This window comes from Stegostoma tigrinum, chromosome 24 (genome assembly GCF_030684315.1).
Source record: "Stegostoma tigrinum isolate sSteTig4 chromosome 24, sSteTig4.hap1, whole genome shotgun sequence".
NCBI classification, from domain to species: Eukaryota; Metazoa; Chordata; class Chondrichthyes; order Orectolobiformes; family Stegostomatidae; genus Stegostoma; species Stegostoma tigrinum.
Window position 1 is genome coordinate 3,642,576 of NC_081377.1, and position 23,536 is coordinate 3,666,111.

The 23,536-nt window shown below is 43.3% G+C and overlaps 1 protein-coding gene across 13 annotated transcripts in view; it reads right to left on the reverse strand.

Annotated features, from left to right (window-relative positions):
• The window catches only part of LOC125465044 (adhesion G protein-coupled receptor B2), a 687,705-nt gene that overhangs the window by 234,176 nt on the left and 429,993 nt on the right, over positions 1-23,536 (reverse strand). For all 13 annotated transcript variants that reach the window (XR_007250162.2, XM_059654252.1, XM_048558109.2 and 10 more), the window contains one exon: positions 17,451-17,526. Coding sequence is in view for 12 of the 13 variants with exons in the window: in XM_059654252.1 (XP_059510235.1) it covers positions 17,451-17,526 (76 nt within the window). In the remaining variant the exon portion in view is untranslated. The remainder of the gene's footprint in view (positions 1-17,450; positions 17,527-23,536) is intronic.

Below are 23,536 nucleotides of genomic sequence, written 5' to 3' on the forward strand. Positions count from 1 at the left end.
TTGCCCGCCCCACTACGATGTCATTATTTGGTGGCCTATAGACCTATCAGTGACTTCTTTTCCCTGCTATTCCTAATTTCCACCCAAATGGATTCAACGTTTTGTTCAGTGGAACCTATATCATTTCTCATTACTGCCCTGATATCATCCTTAAAAATCAGAACAACACCACCTCTCTTACCTTCCTGTCTGTCCTTCCAAACAGTTTGATACTCCTGGATATTTAACTCCGAGTCATGACCATCCTGTAACCATGTTTCTGTAATAGCTACTAAATCATAGCCATTTGCCATGACTGGCACCGTCAACTCATCCACCTTGTTTCGAATGCTCTGAGCATTCGGATAAAGTGCCCTGAAGCCAGTTTTTGCACCTTCTTTTTGGGTCCTATTACCTCTATTACAAACAACTCTTGAGTTCTCCTTCCCCTTAACATTTTCAAAAAGAAATTTTATCTGTAAATTGTTCTTTGCAGGAAACAGGATGCTAGAAGTGCCTGTTCAAGAAGACATGATGCTGGTCAAATGTGGGTTCCTACAGTAGCAAAAGGACGCATCTTCATCATTAATCTCAAGAAAATGGAAGCTGTATACCAGTCAACACAGGATAAACCTTCTATTTCACACTTAACTCTCGCTAACAGTACAAGCACAGCGATTTGATTAACATTTCTTGAAAATGTGTACTTTAACCCTATACTCATTGATCAGAAACTACAAATAAATAACAAGAAAATAATCCAATTTTATCATGGTTAACATGAATGTGAAGCCGATCATCTAGCACATGGCAGCATCACCGTTAACTGCAAAGATGATATCAATATTGCCACAGAGAGTTTCCCCAATGTTGTTGCTAAGAGTTTGGGATCCAAACTCACACTTCAGTTTATAGAGATAATAGGACCTGCAGATTCTGGAGAATCCGAGATAACTGCGTGTAGAGCTGAATGAACACAGCAGGCCAAGCAGCACCAAAGGAGCAGGAAGGCTGACATTTTGGGCCGAGGCCCTTCTTTAGAAATGGGGGAGGGGAAAGCGGTTTTGAAATAAATGGGGAGAGAGGAGGAAGCGGATAGAGGGTGGATAGAGGAGAAGATAGGTGGAGAGGAGATAGGCAGGTCAAAGAGGCGGGGATGGACCCAGTAAAGGTGAGTGTAGGTGGAGAGGGAGGGAGGAGATAGGTCTGATAGGTCAGGTAGGGAGGATGGACAGGTCAAGGGGGCGGGATTGAGGTTCGTAGGAAGGAGATGGGGTTGGGGCTTGAGGTAGGGGTTGGTGGGAAGAAGGACAGGTTAGACAGGTGGGGACGAGCTAGGCTGGTTTAGGGATGCGGTAGGTGGAGGGGAGATTTTGAAGCGAATGAAGTTGAGGGGGGAGGAGGGGATAGGTGGGAGCAAGGACAGGTTAGGGAGGCAGGGACAAGCTAGGCTGATTTTTGGATGCAGTAGGGGGAGGGGAGGTTTTGAAGTTTGTGAAGTCCACGTTAATACCATTGGGCTGCAGGGTTCTCAAGCGGAATATGAGTCGCTGTTCCTGCAACCTTCGGGTATTATCGTTGTGGCACTGCAGGAGGCCCTGCATGGAATGGGGGGAGTTGAAGTGGTTCACGACTGGGAGATGTAGTTGTTTAGTGCAAACTGAGCATAGATGTTCTGCAAAGCGGTCCCCAAGCCTCCGCTTGGTTTCCCTGATGTAGAGGAGGCCACAACGGGAACAGCGGATACAGTATACCACATTAGCAGATGTGCAGGTGAATATCTGCTTAATGGGGAAAGTCTTCTTGGGGCCTGGGATGGGGGTGAGGGGTGAGGTGTAGGGACAGGTGTAGCACTTCCTGCGGTTGCAGGGAAAAGTACCAGGTGTGGTGGGGCTGGAGGGGAGTGTAGAGCTGACAAGGGAGTCACTGAGAGAATGGTCCCTCCAGAAAGCAGATAAGAGTGGGGAGGGAAAAATGTCTTTGATGGTGTGGGTCGGATTGCAGATGGTGGAACTGTTGGAGGATGATGCAATGGATCCGGAGGTTGGTGGGGTGGTATGTGAGGACGAGGGGGATTTGTTTTGGTTTTTATTGCAGAGAGAGGGTGTGAGGCATGAGTTGTGGGAGGTAAAGGAGACATGGTTGAGGACGTTCTTGACCACTGCCAGGGGGGAGGTGCAGTCCTTAAAAAGCGAGGACATCTGAGATGTACGGGAGTGGAATGCCTCATCCTGGGAGCAGATACGGCAGAGGCGAAGGAATTGGAAATAGGGTCTGGCATTTTTGCAGGAAGGTGCGTGGGAGGAGGTGTATTCTAGGCAGCTGTGGGAGTCGGTGGGCTTGAAATGGATATGGGTTTCTAGGTGGTTGCCGGAGATGGAGACAGAGAACTCCAGGAAGATGAGACAGGTATGAGAGATGGTCCAAGTGAACTTATGGTTGGGGTGGAAAGTGTTGGTGAAGTGGATGAACTGTTCAAGCTGCTCTTGGGAGCATAAGGCAGCACCAAAACAGTCATTAATGTAATGGAGGAAGAGGTGAGGCTTAGGGCCAGTGTAGGTACGGAAGAGGGATTGTTGCACATAATCTACAAAGAGGTAGGCATAGCTTGGGCCCATGCGGGTACCCATGGCCACCCCCTTTGTCTGTAGGAAATGGGAGAAATTAAAAAAGTTGTTGAGGGTGAGGACGAGTTCAGCTAAGCGGTGAGGATGTCAGTCCTCACATACCACCCCACCAACCTCTGGATCCATCGCATCATCCTCCGACAGTTCCACCATCTGCAATCCGAACCCACCACCAAAGACATTTTTTCCCTCCCCACCCTTATCTGCCTTCTGGAGGGACCACTCTCTCCGTGACTCCCTTGTCGTCTCCACACTCCCCTCCAACCCCATCACACCCGGCACTTTTCCCTGCAACCACAAGAAGTGCTACACCTGCCCCTACACCTCCTATTCCTGACACGATATGTCCATCATGGGCCTTCTGCAGTGCCACAACAATGCTATCCAAAGGTTGCAGTAACTGCAACTCATATTCTGCTTGGGAACCCTGCAGCCCAATGGTATCAGTGTGGATTTCACAAGCTTCAAAATCCGCACTCCCCCTACTGCATCCCAAAGCCAGCCCAACTTGTCCTCTCCTCTTGGACCTGTCCTTCCTCCCACCTATCCCCTCACCCCCATCTCCTACCTACTAATCTCATTCCCTGCCTACCCTTGACCTGTCCCTGGACTGACCTATCTCCTCCCTATCTCTCCACCTACACTCACCTTTACTGGCTACATCTCCACCTCTTTGACCGGTCTATCTTCTCTCCACCTTTCTTCTCCTCTAACCATCTTCTATCCACTTCCTTCTCTCTCCCTATTTACTCCATAACCCCCTTCCCCTCCCCCATTTATGAAGAAGGGTCTAGGCCCAAAACATCCACTTTCCTACTCCTATGATGCTGCTTGGCCTGCTGTGTTCGTCCAGCTCTACACCTTGTTATCTCACAGTTCAGCTTGCTGGGAGAATAATTTCCAATGAGGCAGTGATTGAGAAAACTCAGATATCTCGTCTTCAATACAAGAGAAAACTTTGTCGGTAGCTGCATTTCGAGTGTGCGTAATACTACAGGATCATGTGTCCTGTCAACTATTTATCCATGTGACATTAGACGTCATAAATTAGATTTTATTTTGTATTTTTATTCTTGTTTTTCTTTGTTGTGACTGATAATTAGAATATAGTTATGAAATACCAGAAATGGCTTTCCCAACCAATGTTCCTGTATTGCTGAGCAAGTTTTCCTATATGAATTACTATTTATTTGAATCACACATGCAATGATGGAGAATATATTCACTTCATTTTTTTCAGTTGAAGGAATGTGTCAAGGACTAATTCAACCCCAAATTATTAAAAAACAGTCATTCAAGAAAATGCAGCAGAGTACTGCAAATTGTTGAAGGTGTTCAGTGAAGGAGGTTGACAATTTTCAGACAGCTGCAGAGGAAAGCCTCCTCCACACTCTTTCAAGAATAAAACTTAGCCCGAAACATTACCCACAGACATTTCTTTTTTGTCAGATTGCCAAACTCCATCAAATGTAAAATAATGATGCCACATTATAGTCAATTCTGTACATCCAGTAAAAGCTGTATTTAAGAGTGATAATGGGAACTGCAGATGCTGGAGAATCCAAGATAATAAAATGTGAGGCTGGATGAACACAGCAGGCCCAGCAGCATCTCAGGAGCACAAAAGCTGACGTTTCGGGCCTAGACCCTTCATCAGAGAGGGGGATGGGGTGAGGGTTCTGGAATAAATAGGGAGAGGGGGGAGGCGGACTGAAGATGGAGAGAAAAGAATATAGGTGGAGGGGAGAGTATAGGTGGGGAGGTAGGGACGGGATAGGTCAGTCCAGGGAAGACGGGCAGGTCGAGGAGGTGGGATGAGGTTAGTAGGTAGGAGATGGAGGTGCGGCTTGGGGTGGGAGGAAGGGATGGGTGAGAGGAAGAACAGGTTAGGGAGGCAGAGACAGGCTGGGCTGGTTTTGGGATGTAGTGGGGGGAGGGGAAGAGCTGGGCTGGTTGTGTGGTGCAGTGTGGGGAGGGGACGAACTGGGCTGGTTTTGCGATGCAGAGGGGGAAGGGGAGATTTTGAAGCTGGTGAAGCCCACATTGATACCATTGGGCTGCAGGGTTCCCAAGCAGAATATGAGTTGCTGTTCCTGCAACCTTCAGGTGGCATCATTGTGGCACTGCAGGAGGCCCATGATGGACACATCGTCTGAGGAACGGGAGGGGGAGTGGAAATAGTTCGCCACTGGGAGGCGCAGTTGTTTATTGCGAACCGAGCGGAGGTGTTCTGCAAAGCGGTCCCCAAGCCTCTGCTCGGTTTCCCCAATGTAGAGGGAGCCACACCGGGTACAATGGATACAGTATACCACATTGGCAGATGTGCAGGTGAACCTCTGCTTAATATAGAAAGTCATCTTGGGGCCTTGGATAGGGGTGAGGGAGGAAGTGTGGGGGCAAGTGTAGCATTTCCTGCGGTTGCAGGGGAAGGTGCCGGGTGTGGTGGGGTTGGAGGGCAGTGTGGAGTGAACAAGGGAGTCACGGAGAGAGTGGTCTCTCCGGAAAGCAGACAAGGGTGGGGATGGAAAAATGTCTTGGGTGGTGGGGTCGGATTGTAGATGGTGGAAGTGTCGGAGGATGATGCGTTGTATCCGGAGGTTGGTGGGGTGGTGTGTGAGAACGAGGGGGATTCTCTTTGGGCGGTTGTGGCGGGGGCGGGGTGTGAGGGATGTGTTGTGGGAAATGCGAGGGATGCGGCCAAGTGCGTTTGCGACCACTGTGGGGGGAAAGTTGCGGTCCTTGAAGAACTTGGACATCTGGGATGTGCGGGAGTAGAATGCCTCATCATGGGAGCAGATGCGGCGGAGGCGGAGGAATTGGGAATAGGGGATGGAATTTTTGCAGGAGGGTGGGTGGGAGGAGGTGTATTCTAGGTAGCTGTGGGAGTCGGTGGGCATGAAATGGACATTAGTTACAAGCTGGTTGCCTGAAATGGAGACTGAGAGGTCCAGGAAGGTGAGGGAGGTGCTGGAGATATATACTGGACCTATACTCTCCTCTCTACTTATCATCTTTTCTCTCCATCTTCGGTCCGCCTCCCCCTCTCTCCCTATTTATTCCAGAACCCTCACCCCATCCCCATCTCTGATGAAGGGTCTAGGCCCGAAACGTCAGCTTTTGTGCTCCTGAGATGCTGCTTGGCCTGCTGTGTTCATCCAGCTTCACACTTTGTTATCTTGGATTCTCCAGCATCTGCAGTTCCCATTATCACTGTGTCAAACATTGTGTTCACCCTGAGAGCTGGCTGTAAGGAAAACGGACTTGTGTCAAGTACTATGCACGTGTAAACAAAGGGTGTCTTGGTGACCGGATACCAGCCTCTGTGGAATTATTTTGGTTGTGACGAAGTGGGATTCGGGTTATAATCGGCCTGTGACATTTTTCAACAGACAGTGGAGAACATTTTATAAGGTCAACCCGAGGACACCGTATATGTGGATGACATGCTAATACGAGGCAAGAACAATAAAGAGCATTTACAAAACTTGGGCATATTTCTTCAAGCTGGGCATATGCCTTAGAAGAGAAAAATATGTGTTCCAGACATCCCAAGTGATCTACTTGGGCTACAAAGTTGACACAGATGGAAGATAAAATGAGGGTGATCAACGGTGACCTGACTCCCAAGTCTGTACTGGACATTACATTTTTCCTTGGATTAATGAATTATTATGGAGAGTTCATATGTAACCTGGCCTCCATCCTGGTACCGTTACATCTAGTATTGAATTGGTATCCAAGATGTAGCCTTTAAGGAAGTGAAGAAGCAGCTATCATTGTCTCAGGTGTCGGCACACTGTGATCCCAAGTGACATCTGGTGCTAACATGCGATCCCTCACCATACAGTATCAGGGTAGCGTTGGCTCACAGATGGCCCAATGGAGAGGAACATCCAATAGTGGATGCTTCCTGGACTTTGGCTAATGCTGAACACAGATACTCCCAGAGAGAGATTGACGGTTTGGCGGTCATCTTTGGTGTGAGAAAGTTCCACCAATACCTTTTACAGATGTAAATTTGTAATATAGACCACAAATGCCTATGCTAGGGCTACTCGGAGGACAAAGCCATGCTACCCATTTTTCAGGTTGAGTTCAGCGGTGGGCTCGCATTCTAAGTGTGTACAGTTACAAATTGGAACACCACCCCCAGGAGGCCGAGTAGCAAAGTGAATGCCTTGAGCTGTTTCCTACTGGCAGTGGTGCTGCCACTGGAAGAGTCTGTTCTGGTTTTAAACTTTCTGGACACCCTTCCAGTCACCACTGACATTATATGATTGTGGATGGGAAAAGATCCAGTCCTGGCAAAAACTAAACAGCTGGTGGTGATGGGGTAAACAAAAGGACCATTATAACCACAACTGAAATCTTTCTGGACCCAATGACATTAGATCATCGTAAAAGATGACATTATATTATGGGGAGCAACAGTGATTATCCCGAGCAAAGGTTGCTGCCAGATAATGGCTGAACTCCATCAGAGTCATCCAAAATGAAGATGTTGGCGAGAGGTTAGGTCTGGTGGACAGGGTTAGATACAGATGTAGCCGAGTTGGTGGGGTAGTGCGTGGAGTGCCAACAGGAACAAAAATTACAGCCAGCAGCTGCTCCACATTCGTGGAAATGGCCAGGTAATACTTGGACTCGGTTACATGTCAGCTGTGCCAGCCCTTTCATGGGCTTGACGTTCTTCGTCATTTAGGAAGTCTACTCAAAGTTGTTGGATATGCATAAAAGTTCATCAATAAAACACAGGAATAACAATGGAAAAGCTGCAAGCATCTTTTGCAATACACTGGCTTCTAGGAGTGCTGGTCACAGACAACAGGCTATTATTTACTAGGGAAATGCGGGAGACGCGGTCAAGGCGTTCTCAACCACTGTGGGGGGGAAAGTTGCGGTCCTTGAAGAACTTGGACATCTGGGGTGTGCGGAAGTGGAATGCCTCATCGTGGGAGCAGATGTGACTTGTAACTGATGTCCATTTCAAGCTCACCGACTCCCACAGCTACCGAGAATACACCTCCTCCCACCCACCCTCCTGCAAAAATTCCATCCCCTATTCCCAATTCCTCCGCTTCCGCCGTATCTGCTTCCACGATGGGGCATTCCACTCCCGCACATACCAGATGTCCAAGTTCTTCAAGGACCGCAACTTTCCACCCACAGTGGTCGAGAACGCCCTTGACCGCGTCTCCTGCATTTACCGCAACACATCCCTCACACCCCACCCCCGCTACAACCGCCCAAAGAGGATCCCCCTCATTCTCACACACCACCCCACCAACCTCCGGATACAATGCATCATCCTCCGACACTTCCGCCATCTACAATCCGACCCCACCACCCAAGACATTTTTCCATCCCCACCCTTGTCTGCTTTCCAGAGAGACCACTCTCTCCGTGACTCCCTTGTTCGCTCCACACTGCCCTCCAACCCCACCATACCCGGCACCTTCTCCTGCAACCGCAGGAAATGCTACACTTGTCCCCTCACCTCCTCCCTCACCCCTATCCAAGGCCCCAAGATGACTTTCCATATTAAGCAGAGGTTCACCTACACATCTGCCAATGTGGTATACTGCATCCATTGTACCCGGTGTGGCTTCCTCTACATTGGGGAAACCAAGCGGAGGCTTGGGGACTGCTTTGCCGAACACCTCCGCTTGGTTCGCAATAAACAACTGCACCTCCCAGTCGCAAACCATTTCCACTCCCCCTCCCGTTCCTCAGACGACATGTCCATCATGGGCCTCCTGCAGTGCCACAATGATGCCACCCGAAGGTTGCAGAAACAGCAACTCATATTCCGCTTGGGAACCCTGCAGCCCAATGGTATCAATGTGGACTTCACCAGCTTCAAAATCTCCCTTTCCCCCACCGCATCCCAAAACCAGCCCAGTTCGTCCCCTCCCCCCACTGCACCACACAACCAGCCCAGCTCTTCCCCTCCCCCCACTGCATCCCAAAACCAGTCCAACCTGTCTCTGCCTCCCTAACCTGTTCTTCCTCTCACCCATCCCTTCCTCCCACCCCAAGCCGCACTTCCATCTCCTACCTACTAACCTCACCCCACCTCCTTGACCTGTCCGTCTTCCCTGGACTGACCTATCCCGTCCCTACCTCCCCACCTATACTCTCCTCTCCACCTATCTTCTTTTCTCTCCATCTTCAGTCCACCTCCCCCTCTCTCCCTATTTATTCCAGAACCCTCACCCCATCCCCCTCTCTGATGAAGGGTCTAGGCCCGAAACGTCAGCTTTTGTGCTCCTGAGATGCTGCTGGGCCTGCTGTGTTCATCCAGCCTCACATTTTATTATAAAAGCTGTATTTAGCCTGCTTAAAACCAATTTTTATTTCAGAAACACTGAAGATTCTATTTTCTCAGACTTTGATGAGCAAAAGGTAAAATTATAGTGTCTTGAACAATGCATCTGCCATGTAACCTTATTAATTAATGTAATTACAAAAGTAAATAAATAATTAATGATTGAGAATAATTGAATGATTAATATGATGCTTATTAACTAAAATTCATTCTGATGGGTGTTCTTGTATCTTCATGATACTTTCACTGTCCAAATTACATTTTTTTTTAAATTTCCACCTGATCATTGTCCTTTCCAAATGATTACTTTTCTAATCTTCCCCTTTGCATAAATTTTCTGCTTTCCTCTCTTCCTTTAAGTTTTGATACACTAAAAGACCTAGATGCAGGCATAGAGAATTTACCTAGTCTAATCGCTCAACTAGTTGCTCAAACAAGAAAATAATTAAGCTTGATCCCTTCTCCATTCAACAACCACATACACATTTTGAACATGGCATATATTACTGAGATTGAGCTTGAACTCCGCTAAATTTCTCTCACTGAGGTAATTGTAATATCTGCACTACCATGTTAGTCTGACGGAGCACGGCTTGCTGATCAAACCTGGCACTACTCAACATTCACTATCTTGATTAACTGAATTGGAAACCTTGCTTGATTTTTGAATGTTTTGGCAATGTAAAGGCTTTTTTGATATTATTAACATTTGATTGAATGTGCATAACAATAGGTGTAGATGTGTACTTGTCCTATCTCACGATGTCAGCTATACTAGAATAGTTACCCTCCCTAATTCACCTTTACTGGCTCCAAACTTGCCTCCTTGACCTGTCTGTCTCCTCTCCACCTATCTTCTCCTTTATCTATCTTCTATCTGCCTTCCCCTTTCTCCCTATTTATTTCAGAATCCCCTTCCCCTCCCCCATTTCTGAGGAAGGGTCTAGACCCGAAACGTCAGCTTTCCTGCTCCTCTGATGCAGCTTGGCCTGCTGAGCTCATCTAGCTTTACACCTTGTTATCTCAGATTCTCCAGCATCGGCAGTTCCTACTATCTCTGAACATCTTGAATTGTCACTGCATTTTGTTCAGCACTTGAAATATGCGTACTGTCATACAGCATGAAACAGACCCTTTGATCCAAATTGTCCATGCTGACCAGCTATCCGAAATTAATCTGATTACATTTGCCATTATTTAACCTATATCCCTCTGAACCGTTCCTATTCATGCACCCAACCAGATGCCTTTCAAATGTTGGAATTATAGTCACTTCCACCACTTCCCCGGCAGCTCATTCCATACATGCATCACCCTCTGTTTGAAAATGTTGGACTTAGGTCCCATTTAAATCTTTTCCTCTCTCACCTTAAACCTATTGCCCTCTAGCTTTGGACCCCCCTACCCTTGGAAAAAGACCTTTGCTATCAACGCCTCTCATGATTTTATAAAGCTCTATAAGGTCACATCTCAGCCTCTGACATTCCAGGAAAAACAGCTCCAACATATTCAGCCTCTCCATATAGCTCAAACCCTCCAACCCTGGCAACACCTTTGTAAATCTTTTGTGAACACAAGTTTAAAAACACCTTTTCTATAGCAGGGATCCCAGAATTGAACGCAGTATTCCAAAAGCAGCCCAATCAATGTTCTTTACAGCTGTAACATGACATCCCAACTCGTAGACTCAATGCACTGACCAATAAAGGCAAGTGTACCAAACACCTCCTTCACTACCATGCCTACCTGTGATTCCATTTTCAAGGAAATATGGGCCTGCACCCCAAGGTCTCTTTGTTTGTCAATACCCTGCAGGACCCTACTATTAAGTGTTTAACTCCTGCCCTGATTTTCCTTACCAAAATGTAACACCACACATCTACTTTAATTAAACACCATCTTGAGTCCTCAGCCTGTTGGACCATATCCATCAAATCCGTACAGTGTGGAAACAGGCCATTTGGCCCAACAAGTCCACACCAACTCTCTGGATTGCATCCCAGCCAGATACACCCTCCCACCCTATCCCCAAAACCCTCATATCCCATGGCCAATCCCCCTAACCTGAATGCTATGAGCAATTTAGGATGGCCAATCTGCCTTGCCTGTGTGTCTTCGGACTGTGAGAGAAAGCCAGAGCATCTGGAAAAGCCCATGCAGACACAGGGAGAATGTACAGACTCCACACAGGCAGTGTCCCAAGTCTAGCTCCCTGGCACTGTGTGGCAGCAGTGCTAACCACTGAGCCACATGTCACCCTGATCAAGGCCCTGTTGGACTCTGTGATAATGTTATTCACTAGCCACTACACCACCAACTTTGGGTGTCATCTGCAAACTTATTAACTATTTTTCCTTTATTCACTTTCAAATAATTTATATAAATGACAAAAAGCAGTGAACTCAGCACTGATCCTTGCGGGACACTGCTGCTCAGAGGCCTGCGGTGTGAAAACAACCATCTACCACCACCCTCTGTCTCCTACCTTCAAGCCAATTTTGCACCCAAATGGCTAGCTCTCCTTGGATTCCATGTGAACTAACCAATTAGAACCTTGTTGAATGTCTTGCTGAAGGTCATATAGACAATGTCCACTATTCTGCCTTCATCAATCTTATTTGTTTCTCATATCGTACATGCTAAATTAGGACAAAGTTTGCTGGAAAAGCTCAGCAGGTCTGGCAGCATCTATGAAGGGAAAAAAACAGAGTTAACATCTCGGGTCCAGTGACCCTTCCTTAGAACCGAGGGCCCGAAACATTAACTCTGTTTTTTTCCCTTCATAGATGCTGCCAGACCTGCTGAGCTTTCCCAGCAACTTTGTTTATGTTCCTGATTCACTGTATTTGCAGTTCTTTCAGTTTTAATTATGCTAAATAAGCAGTTCAATTTGTAACCATAAATGAAATTGAATCCACAAACTTGACTTCCATCCACCATAATGATTTAAAATATAATTTTTTGACCTTTCAGGTATATGAATAGGTTTAGATAAGATTGAATCAATAATATTTAAGGTACAAAAAGGTTAAGAGTTTAGATAGGAACAAATAATCTAAAGGAGTGATTTCAAAGTGTTGGTGTTTCTCTGCACAGCTGCAAAGCACATGAAGATAATGAAATGCTGCAGCTAATTTTACCGAGCCAGTTCTTGCAAATAGCATGATAATGATTAGATAACCTGTTTCAGTGGCGCTGTATGAGAGCTATATGCATGAATATTAATAGATTTAGAAGACAGGTGACTAGACTGAGTGTATGTAGACACGACCAATTCTCACCAGTCTCAATACACACAAACAGAGAAGGGCACAAATTTGACTGGGACAACGCATCCATAATAACACAAGACAATCAGAGATATGCCAGGGAATTCTTGGAGACCTGGCATGCCAACCCAACTCCATCAACAAACACATTGAACTGGATCCGATATACAAACTGCTGAAAGGTAGAGCCGGAAGTAATACCAACCACTCCATCAAACCGAGGCATATAAATAACAACCGGGACAAAACACCAACACTTCACTGGAGGTGCACTGATGATGTTACCTAGCAGGGTGATGAAGTGTCTGCAATTAAACACACCAGCTCAGTGAGCAAGTCGACAACCTCATCCACAACCCAAGCTACAAATCTTCTCAAAAGCTTTATGCACATCTTTTGCAATACATGGACTCCCAGAAGTGTCGGTCACAGATACAGGCCATGGTTTACCACCAGGAAATTTGAGTATTCTCTAAAGTCAAATGGTATTTGTTATATATGTACAGCTCCGTACCATCCATCATCCAATGATATGGCAGGAACAGCAGTCCAATCCTTGAAAGAAGGCTGAAAGAAACAGCCTACAGCTTTACCCTAGGTCCCAAAAGTCCCTGTTCTGATTTGATTATAGGATCAGTCCTCATGCAAGTGCAAGGATAGCTCCAGCAGAGTTGCAATTGAGGGGAAGGCTCTGCACCAGGTTAAATCTGATTTTCCCAGACCTGGGAGGGGGAGGGTGAAACAGCACCGGGAATGCCAATGCCAGATGCAAGCAAGAGAGACAGTTTACTTCAAGAGACGAAGTCTGGTGTACAAACCACAGCAATGGCCCTGCATGGGTAACAGGCATAGTTGACATGAGGTCAGGTCCAGCAAATATATAAAGTTTAGGTAGATGTAATGGTCCTGATTAGCATGTGGGCCACATGAAACCTGTAAACTCAGAAACAGTGTGGGAGCAAAGCATGCCGAGTTCCTCAACTACCTTTCTGACTGTTCCAGAAGCCTTGGATTCTCCCTTTCCATCAAGTGTTGCAGATAAACCTTGGAAATCTGAGATATTGCCACCTCAACGCCTTTGCTGCCTGCAGACACCCTAGGTGCAAGAGGCGATCTACTGTGCGTTTTGTGCCACCTGTATCAGAGACAGAGTTGGAGAATGTGACCTGGTGCTGAAATGCCCCAGGAGGAACCACAAAAAAATAACAATCAGTCTTTTTCCTCAGACTTAGAGGAGGAAGAGATGTACTGATTGTAACAAAGTCAGCCAGGTGGACTTCATAGAGCGTGAGTTACCTGATTGGGGTTGTTAATCTGGTCCAATCAGGGAGCCCTAGTTCACAGATATAAACAGGAATGTGAGAGGTTCTGCTCACTCTGAGAGAGCTGGATCAGTACCAAGGATTCTCCACGTTACAATAAAGGGTGACTTGTTGATGAGATACTGGCATTTGTGGAATTATTTCGGTTAAGAAGGTATAAATAGAACATAGAACATAGAACAGTACAGCATAGTACAGGCCCTTCGGCCCACGATGTTGCACCAAACTTTTATCCTAATCCTAAGGTCTATCTAACCTCCACCCCTACCTAATACTATTATCCATATGCCTATCTAATAGCCAATTAAATGACTCTAATGAGGCCGACTCCACCACCCGCTCCAGCAATGCATTCCACGACTCTACCACTCTCTGAGTAAAGAGCCTACCTCTGACATCTCCCTTATATCTACCTCCACTCACTTTAAAACTATGCCCCCTCTTAATAGTCAACTCCACCCTAGGTGGTAGGCAGTCATGAATGGAATATAGGAATAGGAATTCTAAATGCAAACAGATCAGTCTCAATCTTATTGAGCGGCAGATCAGGCTCAACAGGCCACATGGCCTTCTTACGTTTATATTTGATATGTTCATATAAATCACTGGGATTTGCAAGGTTATCAAGAAACTTTCCAGAAAAAATGTGAAGTTATAGTAAAAAAGCAGTGGTAGTTATTTCAAAGTACCATCACGGTATTGCATGGCTGATCTCCAAGGTCTGTCATACTGTTCACACAAGGTTTTATACATTTGAATAAGCTGCTGATATATCGTATTACTTCAGTGAAATATCTGTTTTCATAAGGGATTTGTTGGCGCAATTCTACTGTATTAATCATCTTGCATATTTTTACTCACTACTGACTTTTGTTGTTATATTTATTCACAGGGTTGTGGGCATTGCTGTCATTGCCTGTCCCCAGTTGCTCAGAGGGCATTAAGAGTCAACAAAATTGTTGTGGGTCTGGAGTCACATGTAGGCTAAACCAGGTAATGATGGCAGTTCCCTTCCCTAGAGGACATTGGCAAACAGATTGGTTTTTCTGACAAACCAAAAGAGTTTCATAGTCATAATTCAACTTTTTAATCCAGATATTTACTGAATTCAAATTCCACCACCTGCAATGGTGGAATTTGAACCCAGATCCCCAGAACATTTACTGGTGTTTCTGGATTAATAATTTAATGATAACAACACAGGTCATTGCCTCCCCACAACCAATATACTGGTAGATTTATTTCTGCCTCCTGATTAATATCCATTTCTGAAAATAAGTGACACAGCACTGAGTTGACATAGGAACTATATACAGCCATGGGGTTTATTATGGGCACATAGGGTACGAAGTCCTTGGGAGATGGGCATAGGGTGGCAATAAGTTATGAGGGGAGTGAAGGATAAGAATAGGAGAGGTATTTTCTGTTATAATCTTTGTTTTTAAACTCTGAATACGGAGCTGGAGTGCCCAAGCAGGCCAACGTTAGGAAACAGGCAGCCTCTTATTCTCTCCTATGCTGCTTGGCACAACTCTCAATCCAACCAACCTCCTGGAGCAAAATGTTAAGTGGGGGTGGGCAATTTCAAAGGTTGACTGGGAACAAAATTGGGCTATAGTACAAACTGATTTTATTCCTCTCAGAATTTTGAAGGCATGTTGTCACAGAACTTTTGATAAGATTAGCATGTTGCATGAGTTAAACCTGTTTTAGGTCTGATTTAATCATACTAATGCATGAACTATTTTCTTTACAATTTTTTCCCTACCTTATATGATTCACTGGGTGAAATGCTTTGACATATTTCAATAATGGTTCTTTCTACACCTGTATTGAAAATTTCTAAACATGAATGGTACTTTTCTTAATCCCTTTTGTTGTCTGCATATTACATTGCATAAGCATTGCTCCTTGACTGTCCCCAAATGTCTCCACAGCATCACCTGTCCCAATCTCGGATTCTCTTCCAGTCCTCCAATCCTCTGTGCTCCTCTTATTCTGGCCGCTTGCCCATTATTTCTCAACTAAATTGCTGCACCATTGGTAGCTGTCACTGTACTAAGATCTGGAATTCTCTTCCTATAATTCACCACTTTTCTATCTTGCTTCCTTTCTTTAAGACTTTTTTTTAAAAAACCTATCTCTTTAGCCATACATTTGACTATCTGAATAATTTTGCTTTTGGCGGCACAACATCTAATTTTGCTTTGCAAGGTTCCTGAGAAGCAACTTAGGGCGTTACAATTAGTTAAGACATCATATTAACATAGATTATTGTTGAAAACTAAATTAACAACAAAATCTCACATCCTGCTGACCATGATTAAATGAAGTTGGATGACTCTCTGTACTGCCAACAACAATAATGAAGTCAAATAATGTCCTCTTATGTTGGAATACTTGTTTTAATTCATTGGCTGCAAGCGATATTTATTGCCTCTCCCTAATCTCAGTTAAACACATAGAGTCATAGAGATGTTCAGCACAGAGACAGACCCTTCAGTCCAATTCGTCCATGCTGAACGGATATCATAAATAAATCTAGTTCCATTTGCCAGCACATGGCCCATATATCTATTAACGCTTTCTATTCACAAACTCATCAGATGCCATTTAAATTTTGTAATTTTACCAGCCTTCACCATTTCCTCTGGCCAAATCCTACAACCCTGGTAACATCCTTGTAAACTTTTTCTGAACCCTTTCAATTTTCACAACATCCCTCTTATAGCAGGGAGACCAGAATTGAATGCAGTACTCCAAAAGTGCCCCAACCAATGCACAACCGCATCATGACCTCTCAATTCCTGTACTCATAGCACTGGCCAATAAAGTCAAGCATACCAAATGCCTTCTTCACTATCTTATCTGCCTGTGACTTTAGTTCTTTCCAAGAACTATGAACCTGCACTCCACACATCACACATTGCTGTGTGTCTGGAATCACCTGTAGACTCAGACCATGTAAGGATGGCAGATTTCCCTCCCCAAAGGGCATTGCTGATCCAGACATTTTCTGGACAACAACTGGCAGTGTTTACATGATCACTAAGTTAGCATTTTATTACAGATTTTTATTGAATTCAAATTTCACTATCTGTCATTGTAGGATTCAAACCTATGTTCCAATAAAAATTAGCTAGGATTCTGGAATATTAGTCTAATGACATTGCATCTGCACCATTTTGAAACAAAGTTATCTTTGCACTGTCACAAATCTAAACTGGTCATAGATTTTTGAGCTTGGGGATATAATTTTGTGCTTAATTCCTAAGCAGGCGTATCACCTTAAGCAGATGGGTAGGGAGTAATGAGAATGGGTACCAAGATGAAAGGATGCTACGTTGCTCTTTCTACCTCTGCTCTTTAAGTTTCTCAGTATCTAGTGGTTTATCATGCTACCTTCACTCTCTTTTTCTGTCATTGTCTAGTTTTGTTCCCCCCATCTCAAATTCACTTCTTGATCTATTTCTATATCCTGCAGATTACCTCATTACACCTAAAATCTTGTCCTGTTTCTTCTTTGCTGCTTTGTAATACCTGATCCTTTGTAAACTGTTATTACTCTTATCATCTCCAATCTCTCTGTTAGTAGTCGTTTACTTATGTTATCACTGAAAATATAAATACATTTAGAAGAACGCACAATCATTTATTCCTAAAGCAGATAAATCATTAATAGTTTTCCCACTCTCATACATACTATCACATCATCAAGTGGTCTAAGAATTTGCAGCACGTTTCTGTCTTATATAATGCATATTTGTTTAAGAATTGCAAAGTATAATCACATGATGCATTCTGACTATCCCCGATAATCTGCCAGGCAAGTGAACCATTATGCAAGTAACTAATGATGTTCATCTGAAGCACTCTTAGCTAGCACTATTCAACGGTTCACGGAATGCAGACAGCACTGACTTACTTTGTAACAGGTAAGATGAGACCCAGCGTCCGATACAGCACAGCTCCAATCACATAATAGGTTGAGTCATCTGTTTCTGAAATGCATGGAAAAACAATATTGTGAGGCAGGTACTGCTCACAATAGGTTTAGGATGTTAAAACCGTCACTTATATATCAAAATCAAAACAAAGGAATAACGTAGAATCACACACTTTGAAAAGGATCATCTACACCTATCAAAATACTGTAAAACAAAAGTGTCGTTATCATCATTCAAAGAGGCAATTAAGATATAGAATTAAATATTTAAATGTAATGAAACTATGGGGATTTCATCCATAAGATATGTATTTTGAGACTGAAACATTCTTGAGCAGTTTGTTCAGGGAGGAAGTTTGAGATTTTCAATCTTTGTAAACTTGCACAAACTTGCTTTCGGAGGATAAACATGTTCAGAAAAGCCCAAAATACTAAGTGCAATGTGCTGGAAGTTCAAAATACATGCACTATCTTACTCTAAATCCCATGAAATATTTAAAATGGCTTTGTGAAATTTGGGCTGATTCAAGATTCAACTATTATAAGTAGTTTTTGACCTTTATGATCCAAAGATGGTACTGAGCACCACAACAGCAGGTATAGCTTAGCTGCAGTCAAGCTCTCTCTACACTCATCTAAAAAAAACTCCAATAGCAAAGAAACAGCTAGCACAGCTAGTTTCACAATTGCAGGCAGAACCAAAGCAATTTGCAACAATGGCATATAATTGACTGTACAGTCATGAAAGTAATGTCGGTAAACACGGCCACCAACTTTCACAAATAAATGCCCATGCAAGAAGTCTTGAAATGAATGATTAGCATACTGGATGAGGAATAAATGTCAGTTAGAAATCATTTGATGTGGGTTTTGATTCCAAAAGGGTATTTCGCTTGATGTAGCAATTTTTTATGTTATTTCTTGTGACATAATAAAGTAGGCATGGATATCTTTTCAAACAAAATCTAACAAATGTTTATTGCAGATGGCTATTGTACATTAATGGCAATGTCTGGGCCAGCATTAAGCTAATACATTACAACTTCCAGTAATATATCAAGCTCCAAGTGATCCCCAAATAAGGTGGAATACTGAAAGAACATTAGTTTACTATCTCCTCATGCAGAAGAGAGTACTATAGTATAGTACCGCACTATAGTATTGGCTGTCAGTCTACATTACTTGCCCTACAGCATGTATTAAACTGCATCTGGAACAAAGATATATCAAGTGAAAGTGGTTTTCTTAGTATAGAGGCTTTATTTATTATGGTTGACAATTTCTTTACACACTGTGCTTTCCTGTAAGCAGAAGGAGGTTTTTTAAAAAAAAATTATTAGCCTAGGATGTATTTGAAATCACCTCCCAAATATGAATGACCATTGTACTAATTAATTGTGCCATGAGTCTCACGTAGTTTTGACTGTAATACCTCTACATGGCAATAATTTCCACATACCTTATGAAGGAAACTAACGGGGAGTGTATCGGTCAACTTAATGGTCCCATTCTTTAATCTAACTACCTGGGCTTGATCACTTTCTTCTCCAGGTAGTAAAATGTATTAAGTGTGGTAATTTGATGACTAACTGCATTTCTGTGTACAGAATCCTGGTGCAGAGATCACATATGATTGTTTTTCAGACAATCTCCCATTAGACGTAGGGTGGTTGACCGACATAGCTCCCACAAAATTTCATGATCAACAAGTTTCTTTTCCTTTATAGAGCTTGTGATTTACTGAATTTGATCAAACAACATTAATGTTCGTGAGTTAGCCTTGATACTTGTTCCCTAGTCATCTGGAACAAAGGTAAAATATCAAGTGAAAAGTTTTCTTAGTATACAAGCTTTATTTATTATGATTGACAATTTCTTTACACTTCATACTTTGTTGTGGGCAGAAAGTTTTTTTTAGTACTTTTACACAGCTGATGACTGTAAATTCTTCCCGTAGTCACTGTACTTCAATCATTTTGTGACCTTCAGGACAGCTTTACGAGCAGGAGCAGCTTCCATCCACGTGGGCTTTGCAAGTCTGGCTCATCAGTGACAGCAAATACTTAACTATGCAAAGCATTGTCATTGAAAAAGGCAGAATTTAATCAGTTACAAAAATTTTGGCTACATTTCGGAGTACTAAAGGATGTGGCCCTGGAAATAGTGGATGCATGGGAGGACATCCTTCAATATCCTATAGACTCTAGAGCAGTTTCTATGGTTTGGAGGGTGTAAATGTCACACCTCTATTTAAAAAAAAATAGAAAGAAAGAAAGAAAAAGAGAATTACAGACCAGTTAGACTAAAATCAGTAGTGGGAAAAATTCTAGATTCAAACGTAAAAGACTGGATAACAGAACAGAAAGCATTAACTGTATTAGACAAAGTCAGCTAGGGTTTATGGAAGGGAAATCATACTTAAGTAATCTCCCCCAGATTTTGAGGATGTAATTAGTAGAATATATAAGCAAGAACCAGTGGATGTAGTGCTTTGGATTTTAAGGAGGCTCTTTATAAGGTTCCACATAAGAATCATGTACAAGCAGCCCTTTGGCCCATCAAGTCTGGCCCATCTTTGCCCAAAAGTATACGACTACCCACACTTTACCGCACTAAACACACAGACTTGAATATTACCACACTTCAAAATGTTTATCCAAGTACTTTTTAAAAGGTTGTGATACTTCCCTCCTCAACTACACTCACAGGCAGTGCATTCCAGACCATCATCACACTTTGGGTGGAAAGGCCTTTCTCAAATCCCCTTTAAACCTCCTGCCTTCCACTTTAAAATCATGCCCTCTTATTGATTCCTCAACTAAGGGGAACAGCTGCTTTCTCTTTATCCAGATAAATGCCTCTCATAATCTTATACACCTCTATCAGGTTCACTCCCTAACTTCTCTGCTCCAAAGAATACAAACTGAGCTTACCCAGTCTTTCTTCATAGCTGAAATGCCCTATCTCAGTCAACATCCTAGTGGATCTCCTTTGCACCCCTCTAATGCAAACACATTTTTCCCCTAAATGTGTTAACCAGAACTGCACACAGTAGTCCAATTGTGGTCTAAGCAAATTTCTGTACAGCTCCAACATGACCTCCCTGCTTTTATAATTGAGGCATGACTGATAAAGGCAAGCATCCTGTACAGCTATTTGACTATCCTATTAATCTGCCCTGCAGATCTATGGACAAATATCCCAAAATCCCTCTGTTTCTCTGATCGTCCAGTGTCTTATCATTCATTGAGTACTCCCTTATCTAGTTCCTCCTTCCAAAGTGCATTATCTCACATTTATTAGAGTTAAATTCCGTCTGCCACTGATTTGCCCATCCGATCAATCCAGACACACAAACAGCCTTCTATCACCACCTTCCAGTTCCTGTCACTGAACAAATTTTGTATCCAGTTGCCAAGTTCCTTGGATCCCAAAGGCTTTTATATTCTTTATCAGTTTCCGAGCAATGGAATGGATCCGGCAGTTCCTCATGGCTGCTTCAGTGGCGGCGGAAGACACGTCTTCAGCAGGGTGAGAGCAGGCTCAGGCACCCAAATGAGGTAGGAGTCAGCTCCTTGGGGAGACCGAGCCAAGCATGAAGGAAGTAAGCCTTTAGGGAGCTTGCGACAGCAGCAATTGTGGGTCCAGTGGTGAGTGATGGCACCAGTACAGGGCATCTTCGAAGTTGGTGGGCAAAACACAGGGCTCGAGGCAGTGATGGCTGTATTAGCTTTCAACGGCAGGGTGGCCTGTGCAGTTGATGGAGAAGATGGCATTTGTGATTGGCATCAGTCAACTTCAGTAATGTGGTAGGCCCAAATTGATACTCTGGGTGGATCAACTGGAGTAGTGGTTGCTTCAACAATGGTATGGTAGGCCCAGTGTGGGGGATTCCTAGAATGGACTGTGCAGAAGAAGCATCCCAAAGAGGAGGAGATCGAGCACCTGTAGTAAGTGTGTCCCCAGCATGGCTAAGCATTTAGAAAGACCGTAATGTTTGATTTTCAGCTTTGTTTCTTTATTTTTCTACATAACGCTAAGAACTAATGTAATGTTTAGCTTTTAATTTTGTTATTTATTTCCAGTTTGTTCTTATGATTCTGTATGTGAGTATTTGTACCTAAGATGGAGCCTTGTGTGGCAAGATTATACTCTTTTCACTGTACTCCTGTACCTTTGTACTTGAGTACATGTGACAATAAAAATCTAAATATAAAATGTGGGATTTTGTCAATGACCTTACTGAAATCCATATCAACTACATCAACTGCCCTACCCTCATCCAAATACTTAGACACCACCTCAAAAAATTCCACCAGATTTGTTAGGCATGACCTCCCTCTGCCAAAGCCATGCTGACTATCCCTGATCAAAGCTTACATCTCTAAATAGAAATTAACTTTCTTCTTCATGATTTTCTTCAGCAGTTTCCCGAACAATGATGATATACTCACCTGGTCTGTCTCTACTACCTTTCTTGGAAAGTGAAATTACATTAGCTGAACTATACTCCCCTGGCACATTCCCTGTGGCCAGAGATGATTTGAAAATTTGGATCAAGGCCCCTGTAAATTTCCTCTCTCATGTCCCACAATGGCCTAAGCTGTAACTCATCCGGACATTTGGATTTTTCCGCTCTCAAATCTGCCAAAACCTTCAATATCTCTTTGCTTCTTATGGCAATTTTCTCAAGTGCATAAATAATTTCAGAATCTGAACACCTTCCTCTATATCCTTTACTCTCCCACAAACACTAAGCCCTGTCATGGCATGGGCTACTTTCAGAGCAGCCGACCCATTTTCATCTCCTTGTGGCTTTTTTTCCCTCACTTACAATTATCCATTCCTCTTTCTGTGCAATTGTCTTTCTCACTCTCTGGACTCCATCCTCACCTCTCACGCCTGCCTTCAACATATATACCACATTTTCCAGCTACTACCAGTTCTGAAGAAGGGTCATTGGGCTCAAAATGTTAACTTTTCTTTCTGTCCATAAATGCTGCCAGACCTGCTGAGTTTCTCCTACAATTTCTGTTTTTGATTTAAAACATAGTGTTGTGGTTAATATCACTAAAATGCTCCACCACTGTCACCTTGAACACCTGTCCAGCTTCTTTCCCCGGAATTAGGTCCAGCACTGCATATAGGGCCATTTACATGTTGATATAAAAAGCTCTCCTGTATACGTTTCAAGAAATCTGTCCCCTACGAACCCTTTCAACTATGATAATCCGAATTAATATTGAGGTAGTTTAAAACCCACAAAAATACCCTATTATTGTTTTTACACTCTTTTGTTAATTGACCACATGTCTCCTCCTCAACTGGTCACTGACTCTTTGTGGGCCTATAACACATTCTAACAACATGACTGAGATAACTAGATGTAGAGCTGGATGAACACAGCAGGCCAAGCAGCATCACAGGAGCAGGAAAGCTGATGTTTCGGGCCTAGACCCTTCTTCATCTCCTGTGATGCTGCTTAGCCTGCTGTGTTCATCCAGCTCTACACCTTGTTATCTCAGATTGTCCAGCATCTGCAGTTCCTATCATCTCCCTAACAGCATGACTGCCCCCTTTTCATTCCTAAGTTCTACCAACAAAGTATCATTTGATCATCCTGTCAGGCCTGATTTCTCCAACTGTGGGTCAATTTAGAAATTCCAATTTTGCACCCATGCAGGCAATGTTTAAAAAATGAATAATTTTACTAAGTGGATAAAATGTGATAACATTCCTCTCTCAGAAACTAAATTTAGTTCTTACATTGCCAACACTTGAACTTAACTACGCAACTATGATAACCGTAATAATTATGAAAACACTAAACACAGGACACCTTTCACATCATTAGTAATAAATCATAACATATTTAAATATCACTGGAAATCATAGTCGAATTGAAATTTAACATAATTGAAAATATATTTGGTTTGAACTAATTATTCCTTTGATTAAAAGTAAAAACAGTATGGACCTGTTTTTAGATAATTTGATTAAATTCTCTTTTACCATTTCTGAGTAATAAATTCTGTTTCTCTCTTTGATTTGTTGAGTCTGCTCTT